The 9,038-nt window shown below is 42.1% G+C and overlaps 1 protein-coding gene across 1 annotated transcript in view; it reads right to left on the bottom strand.

The window, feature by feature from the left end:
• Positions 1–277: 277 nt before the first annotated feature.
• The window catches only part of LOC139732743 (SWI/SNF-related matrix-associated actin-dependent regulator of chromatin subfamily A-like protein 1), a 32,287-nt gene continuing 23,526 nt past the window's right edge, over positions 278–9,038 (bottom strand). Inside the window, exons 16-18 of the mRNA XM_071643594.1 lie at positions 8,300–8,400; positions 6,689–6,776; positions 278–592 (exon numbers count right to left, since the gene is read on the bottom strand). Of these exons, the coding sequence (XP_071499695.1) occupies positions 278–592; positions 6,689–6,776; positions 8,300–8,400 (504 nt within the window). The remainder of the gene's footprint in view (positions 593–6,688; positions 6,777–8,299; positions 8,401–9,038) is intronic.

Raw genomic sequence — 9,038 nt, 5'->3', positions numbered from 1 at the left:
TTTCATCACATGATTTGAAGAAACCCAACTTCTCTTTAGCGGTTTATGCCCACTCAATCTGAAAACGAAAGCATACACAGATATGCACATGTGGGACTACCCCTAAAAAAAGAAAAAATGGACGGATGAATTAAACCAGTTGTATAACATTGTTTACTTGTCAATGCAGAAAACATTCATATCCTTTTCATCTGAACAATGGCATCTTTTGACCAACTACACAGGGATTGTTATGTTCATAGAGCACATAGAGTTTTAAATCCACTAGAAGCTCTCCTTACGTCATCCTTGCTTTTTTCACGGGTGGTGCAAAAGATGCTGCATTTGTACTGCTATATGAGTTGAAGAGGCTCATGTTAGCAGAGGAGGGTTGCACTGGTTTGCCAACTGTGGTTGCCGAGTGGTTAGTGGTGGCGGTGCTACATTTTGTCGTCTCGGCCTTGCCTGCTTCACTCGAAGAGTTGCTTGCCGCAACGCTGCCACAACCCGTTGACTCAGCCGCGTCAAGGATGTCGAGTTCCTCCTGCGATAACTCATCATCTTCAAAGAATGATTGCTCAAAGAAGGACAGGATGCTTCGCTGTCTGGGATCCTGTGTACAGAAATTTGCAAAAGTGTGAACGCAATTATGCCTTGGAATAAACAACCTTTCCTTCATATCTAATGTAAAACCACAAACATTCCTGGCATGAAAGTTTTGCGAATTGAAGCTGGCAACCTTTTTCACAACATGGAACTTTCGTGAATTAGCGACTGGCATTTAATGCATTGTGTAGACAAAACTTTCGCATGCATTTTACGATCGTAAATCTTGGCTCCTTGCAAAATCTGCAAAAGTTTCATGCACATGACATTTCTGGTTTTATAGTGTTCTACAGATACTCAGATTGTTCATCTGAGAGGCGAAAGGTATCAATGTCAAACAAGGGCAAGTAACATTAATATCCTCCTGCTACACTGATGAAATTATTGCATGACATTTAAGCAAGAATCAGAATATTGGGGATTACTGATGGCCACGAGACAGAGTCTTATTACATTGAACTCCTTGGGGCTTGTGGCATTATAGAAAAATAAATCATAGCAGATTTGGAAATTAAATGATTAACTATGACGAACTTGATCATCAGGCCATAAACAGTAAATTCTGTTCAAATATGTGAGGTGGTTTTCTCAGAATGTTTTGTGACAACAAGGAATGTAGTTGCACTGAAGTTTAGGTAGCACCATATACATTTGACAATAGATAACACAGTGGATATCAACACAAACATCAATTTTGCCTTTAAGAAACACTCTGATAAAAGGCACCAAACCAGTGACACAGTGAACTCATTGTAAATGGCACTAATACAATTTACCTCCACTGTGACAAAATAACTCTTCTTGCTCCAAAATAGAAAGATTAAACGAGAACTTACCTGTTCGAAGCTTTAATCTCGATTCTATTAAGTAATAGGAGGGTGATATTACGTCAGGAGAGAGCCCGCCATGTGTGCATGCGCAGTAGAACCAATTTTCGAAGAGTGAAAAATGGATTGTCACTAGATGAAAGATAACGGGAACTTACAATCCTGTTCGAAACAATGCCGACTTACACTCCTGTTAGAACAGCAGGGTGGGTGTGGAGGGGACGTAATATCACCCTCCTATTACTTAATAGAATCGAGATTAAAGCTTCGAACAGGTAAGTTCTCGTTTAATCTTTCTATTCTATTGCGTAATACTCGTGAGATATTACGTCAGGAGACTTTAAAGCCTGTGACGATACATTTTTCCCCCAGACATAACATAAGTTATGTGAATAACTGAAGCACCTACCAAGAGGTCATTAGTTTTCTGCTACACGAGTGACAGCCTGCGAAAAGCTCATTTTGGCGTCTTTTGGCTTATTGTAGAAACGTCGAAACGTTCGTTCGTTTGACCATCCAGCCTGTTCAAGTACTGCAGTCACTGGTACATCACCCCTGGTCGCGGCTGAAGTTGATGCTGCTCGAGTGCTATGCGCTTTGTACTTATCAGTGTTGATACCTGCTGATGTAAGCACTTCCTTCAGCCAACGAGCAATAGTTTGTGATGATACCCTTTTGTGGGGTTTCTTGTAGCTGATGAATAGCTGTCGTTCATCCCCCCTGAGCATACTTGTTCTCTCGATATACTCTCTGAGGTACCTACTACGCACAGGCGTCTGTCTGGAGGATAAGATTCCAGGGTAACCGAAAACCCAACATTCCCTGGTCGGTTCTGTTTGATCAGTTTTTCAAAGTGAAAAGTAATTGAACTGTTTCTCAATTGTAAATGATCAAGATCCATGAATTTCAGAGACTGAATCCTTTGCGCTGAAGTCAAAGCAATGATCATGCACAGTTTTAATGTTAATTTCTTCAGAGACAGCGACTTTGCTGGTGACATAATACGCAACAATCTAAAAACAGGACCAACATCCCAGATTTCTTTGTATCTGGGCAAGGGAGTCCGTAGGTGAAAAACTCCTTTCAGGAACCGACAGACTAAGGGATGTGTACCAACTGTACACGAAGCGTCAGTTAGTGTCAAGAAAGATGATAAAGCACTGCGAGCTTGGTTTATGGTGCTGTAAGCTGCATGTTCCACATGATAGAGTTTACTGAGGAATTTGAGGACATCCGTAACATCTGCATAGTAGCAGTCGATATTGTTCTCACGGCAAAACTGGTACCATTTTTTAATGTAGATATTGTATTGCGCCTTGGTGGAATCTCTCCAAGAAGCAGCCATGATGTTAATGATGTCCCTCGAAATTCCTTGGTGCTCTAGTGGTGTGCACATAGCCTGCAACAAATAAGATCAAGAGTTGCATGTAAGGGATGTGGTGTGTTCAAATTTGGGAGTGTTAGGAGTGTCTTGCTCCTGTGAAGCAACATAGGTTTCCCAATTGTCATTTCTCGCAAGAGGGGAAACCATGCTTGACTGGGCCAGTTGGGTACAATGATTATTCCATCTGCATTATCCTCCCTTATTTTTTGCAGGCATTTTGCAATCAGACAAAATGGGGGAAATGCGTAGAATTTCAATCCATTCCAATTGAGAGTGAATGCATCGACTGACACTGCTTCTGGGTCAGGTAACCATGAAACATAATTCTGTACTTGCTTATTCAGTCTAGATGCGAATAAATCAATTTCAGGTTCTCCAAATCTAGCAGTGATGGATTGAAAAATGTCCCTGTCAAGCATCCATTCTGTCCTGTCATCAAACTTTCTAGACAAGCGATCTGCTTCTTCGTTTAGTTTGCCTGGTAAATGTGATGCCGTTATCCACACATTGTGATCAATACACCACATCCAAATGTCTCTCGTAATGTTATTACATTCCACTGATTTCATTCCTCCCATGTTGTTTATGTAGGAAACTGCAGTGGTGTTATCCGTGCGGATGAGAATGTGCTCATCGTTAGCTCTACTACATAGTGATTGCAGCCCAAATTTTACGGCTAGTAGTTCAAGATAATTTATCTTACTGTCTTTGACATATCTTAACTCTTCTTCATTCCACCTACCCCCTGTGGAATTGTGTAGGTCAGTGGCACCCCAACCACTACCACTTGCGTCTGTACGAATTTCAACAGACGGATTGGGTCTTCTTAGTGGCATGAATGCCGACTGGACATTGGAAACCCACCAATTGAGTTCTTGTTTAGATTCAGGTGATAACGACATTCTCCTGTCAAAGTGACCTCTGTGCAATCTTAAGGCAACAACTTTCTCTTTCTCTGTGGCCCTATAAAACAAAGGCCCATACTGGACTGCTGGCGAGGCTGCCACCAGCTTTCCGATCACTTTGGCAACTTGCCTAATTGTAGTGCTCGAGGATAATCTGAGCTCTGAGCAGAGCGTCTTAATTTCATGCATTTTTGCCTCTGGCAATCGAAGAGTCATGTCTTCCGAGTTCAAGATAAAGCCCAAAAATTGGATCACTTTTTGTGGCTGTAGTACAGACTTGTCTGGGTGTACTAGAAATCCTAGGCTTTCGAAGCCCCGAGTGACTGCTTTAACAGAGTTCTTTGTCTGTTCTACTGTGTCCCCAATAATGAGTGTATCATCTAGATAACAAACCACAGTGTGGCCTTGCTGCCTTAACATTGCCAAGAGAGGTTTCAACAATTTCGTGAATAATCGAGGAGCAGTGCTCAAGCCATTAGGCAGGGCCTTATATTGCCAATACTGGCCTTCCCAAATAAATTTGAAGAATTTTCTGTGAGATGGGTGGATTGGGACTGCATAATATGCATCCTGGAGGTCGACTGATGCCATGTAGGCATTTCTTGACAAGAGCTGTGAGGCAGTATGGATATTTTCCATTTTGAAATGTTGGTAAGGTAAATACTTATTCAGATCTGTTAAATCTAGTATGAGGCGTGTACCTCCATTTTTCTTAGGTCTTGAGAAAATATTAGAGACAAAGTCTCCTGTTTCTCTGGAGCATTTTTCAATGACCCCCTTTTCAGACAGTTTATTAATCTCAATAGATAGAGCTCTTCTATCAGTTTCAGAAAGCCTGTAGCTTCTTGGGGGTTTGTTTCTGGATGGTGGCAACGTGGCCGCAAATTCTAGTTTGTAACCATTTATGACCTCTAAAATAGATGGGTCAGATGTAACAGCTCGCCAATTATCCTGAAAGGCATACAGTCGACCTCCAACTTTGGGAGAATCATGTGGGGTTTCTAGAGTTATTTCATCTCTCACCTCTGTAAGGCTTAGCGTTTCCGTTGTGTGTGAGGCGCTGGAGGCAGTGGCTTCTTGTTGCCTTGTGCTTGGCTCTGGCGGTACTGCCTCGGGTTCCGCTCTAAAAAAGGCCGGTCACCAGTACCAGAAAAAGGCCGAGTCGCAGTGGCAGGGGCACGAGATCTGGACCAGCCTGCTTCCTTGTAGCTTCGGTGGGTAGCACTAGCGAACCCCGGCGAGGGCCTAAATCCCCTGTAGGGATGTGGGCTTGAGTAGCTCTTTCTTTGTCCCTTCATCACCCCTGCCGTAACTTTCTGTTCTTCCATAAGGTCCTTAACCTTCTTGCTGAGGTTGTCGCCAAACAGTAGTTTGTTGGTAGTACCAACCATATTCTCTGGCTTGCACAGCCTGGCACATCTTGAGTCTAGGTCTGGTTTGATTAGCTCACGTCGTAAGCAATTCAACTCAAAAGAAGAACTGCAAAGTAGGGCCAGCGCATCTTGTTGTGGGTCCGTGATGTTGCCCGATGGAAGTGAACGGACAAAGGCATTAATGCCCTTTGTCATTGATTTCTGAATTTTTTGTAGTTTCAAGTCTCTTGACTTTGTATGTGTCGGAAGATTGTCCCAAATGAAGGGGTTCACTTTTGGGGAATCCATAGCTTGGCAGTTACTGGGCAGGGCATATTTAGCTGCTGTCTCCTCTAGTGCTTTGTTTTCCAGTTGATGTGTGAGCAAATATGTAGCTGACTGAGCAATTTCTTCCTCTATCGGTTCCCCGATATCTGCGTTCACTGCGAACTTCGCCGCAATATGTGGAACTTCGTCTGGCATGATTGGGTAGCATTCCTCGTCATCCGCGATTGAATGCGTTTGCCCCATACCGGCGCCCGTGTATTCACAATGCTCGCCACTGTATGGCTGCTGTGTACTCGTATGTGAATACGTATCATCGGTAGTGTGTGCAGCCCGTGGCTGCGGTGTAACTGCAGACGTATGCAATACTCCTGTAGAGTTTGCAGTACGATTTTCCGCCGGTAATCGCTGAATAACTGACTCCAGCAAGTCTTCCAATTTACTCAGTCTAGTGTTCACATCGGAGCTTGTCGATGACTTGGTTTTTGCCGGATTTGTAGGTTTGCTCTTCTTTACTTGCGCTGTGCGCTGAGCAGGTTTCGATTTCCCGCCATCTTGTGTAGCCGTAGGGGCACACAGCTCTGTGAGCTTCCCCTGTGCGGCGGCTGGTTGTCCGCCCGTGGCGGCGTGTGAAGCTGCCGTGGGCTCACGTGGAGCGGCAGCGCGAAATTTCTCTTTCACCAAGATCGGCGAAACCGATGAATCCATGATTTGATACTCGAAACTGCTTTCGATGCTCGAAAACTGTTTTGTCTGCCCAATAGCAGGGTACAGTTCTAGTGTCTTGGAGCAATTTTACCCCAAAACACATTCACTAGATAGGCAAAATCCGAAGAAAAATGCCAGAAAAAACGGAGGGATAAAATCCTCCGTCCGAATCTCAGCATGCACGATGACGTATTGGTTCTACTGCGCATGCACACATGGCGGGCTCTCTCCTGACGTAATATCTCACGAGTATTACGCAATAGAATTCAAGGTTTCTTTGTGTCTTTTGGTGTTTGAACCCCTGATATAAACAAGATTTTGATATAACAGAGTGATTTCACATATAGCAAGGAGTTTGGCTGTAATGAGGATCAACAGTACTGTATTATCAAAAACTTTGGCTGTTTTACAGCAATGAATGTTGAAAAATTCTTGTACAGTGGAATATGATTTTGTTTGCTCTTCATTTGTTCATAAGAAGTCAATGCATACACACAAAACTTGAATTGTACCACCCACAAAATTATTTTATATCCAATGTACTGTGACAGGTTAGATGGAATACACTGTAGTTAGTACTCTGAAGAGGTTTCATATTCATTAGTCAAGCTAGTGAAAATGAGTGCTTGCTGGGAAACACACCTTGAATTCTGTGGTGTCGGCTTCCTTGAAGTCATCCCTTGACAGACCAGCCTTGCTGAGTGTCGATAATTTCTTCTGAACCAGAGGCCTGGAAAAAAAAGAAAGAAACACAGACCCTGCAAGGCATAGAATTCCAAAGTGTGATGTAATAGCCATTCATTGCCATGGAGACCAATTCTAACAACCTCACACTGCCCAAATGTCTGTGAACACAATGGTTGCTGACCACACTCATTACCCAGTTCTAACCCACTGCCTGAAGCCTTGTGCAAGGATATTTTGTTTGGAACCAGCACTAAGCTACAATAAAAGACTTTGATGTCATCCCTTCTGTACTCTATGCTGTATTAATTACTTTTACTGTATCTACATTTCACTGTAGCCACACACCACTGACCTTATTTAACTCTTTATGTGCCACGTTCGCACGTCCGACTCAGTCGACGGCGTGCCAACTTCGCATATTCTGCTCAACAAACAAAGCCGCCAAAACCGATCTATAAATCACTAATCAATGCTAATCCCGCGGAACAATGAAAGCATCTCTCGTGCTTTTGTTCCTCTCATATACGGCTTGCATTCTATGTGGCGATTGACTATCAAGCGGCCTTCCCAACTAGATTTGCTCGCACATTCTAAGTTTTTGTCACGGTTTTATGGGCAAAAGTCATGCCTTTACAGTAATGTAGCAACTTGTCATTCACAAGATAAATTGAAAATAGATTCGTCATACAATTTATATCGAAACAAAGCTTGGCATTCCTCTTTAACTTTGCCTACTAGTATGCCCGTCTTAACAGAAATTTGTAGGAGTTATAAAAATTGGAAAAACAGAATTCTTTCTCAGAGCATGACTACCTTCCTGTCTCAGAATAATGTGGCACACATGGGGTTTCCACCATGGCACATAAAGAGTTAAGTTGTCTGAAGACTAATTGCCAATGAATAGAGATTATCTCATCCCTCTAATCCCTACTGTATCACCACAGCCTTCTTATTGTAAAGATATTATTTCATCCCACTAATCTCTACCTTATCACATGGCCTTCTTCCTATTGAACTGAGGCACACTGTCTGCCTGAATGGGCTGGCAAACTCTACAACAAGGCAACTACATCCTCAACCTCTAGTCTGCTTCACATTTCACGCATACATCACAGTTTGGGGCACGATCTTTCTCATACATTGGACCTGATCTATGGAACACTCTCCCACTCAACATCAATCAGTAAACTTCATACTCTTATTTTAAGACTCTAGTTAAATTGTATTTGTTTACAATGTAATTGTAGTTTTGGTTACTTTTTATGAAATATTGGATATGGATTGGATTTGAAGGGCTGTACTATAAGCATTAGCTATTTAATTGTGTACACAGCATGTGTTGAATCTTACAGGCTCTCGTGTGCCGAGAGTATCAGTAATGATAGATACGGCACATTATAAATGTACTTTATTATTACTATTATAAGGCAAAAGGGGGGCCGGATAAAGTGAATGCTGATGTAAAAGCTGGGCAGTTAAGCTCAGTGTCTGGGCACATGAAGGGTCAACAGTCCATCATATGTTATACATAAGCCCTGATGAGAATACATTAACTTGCTCACTGACCATATGTAGTCATCAGCTGTGCCCTTGGCGATGAGGTACCGGACAGTGACCGAGTCCTGCTGACCGATGCGGTGAACTCTGTCCTCTGCTTGAACCAATATCTGGATAACAGAAGTTGATCAGAAGTAGATAGTGTTCAAAGTAAAACTATGTCATATCCACAGTCCATGCAGGAATCTAATTTTCCCCTTTGTTTTGCTGATCTCTTTTAGTATTGTGCTTAACCTTAACTAGGCCAGGCTATTTAGGTAGTTGATAGAGCGGGGGAGGGGGCCTCCCAGGCCCCCCCTCCAGATCTCGACCGTCGACTGCGCGATCGCGACGAAAATTGGCACACACATTGCCTATGATGTAATCTAAAATACCATGAAGTTATTTTTTCAAAAAAAAATCATCATTTATGCTAAATTATGCTAATTTATGCATGATGATGCATAAAATCAGACTATTTGGTATAAATCACAAAATACTCCTCAAAACAGGCATATTTTTTGTGTAAATATTCTTTTTAGTGTCCTTAGCAAATGTCATTAAAAAAAATTGTGATATCAGAAAAAATTCCTAAGTATTTTATATTTTTTTTGAATTTCTTATGTATTTCTCTGTTTTTTTTACTTTATGTTTTTCATTGTTTTTTCGATGAAATTTGTCCGCGACATCGCTCCGAACAAGAAAATATGTTATTCATTGATTTTAATCAATAAAACACCCAAATAATCATGGTTTTATGAAATTTGCC

This window comes from Diadema antillarum, unplaced genomic scaffold (genome assembly GCF_040938485.1).
Source record: "Diadema antillarum isolate AM-2024a unplaced genomic scaffold, OU_Dant_1.0 seq00000445_RagTag, whole genome shotgun sequence".
Classification (NCBI taxonomy): domain Eukaryota; kingdom Metazoa; phylum Echinodermata; class Echinoidea; order Diadematoida; family Diadematidae; genus Diadema; species Diadema antillarum.
The sequence above is the reverse complement of the archived record's forward strand: the minus strand, read 5'-3'. Positions and strand labels throughout refer to the sequence as shown.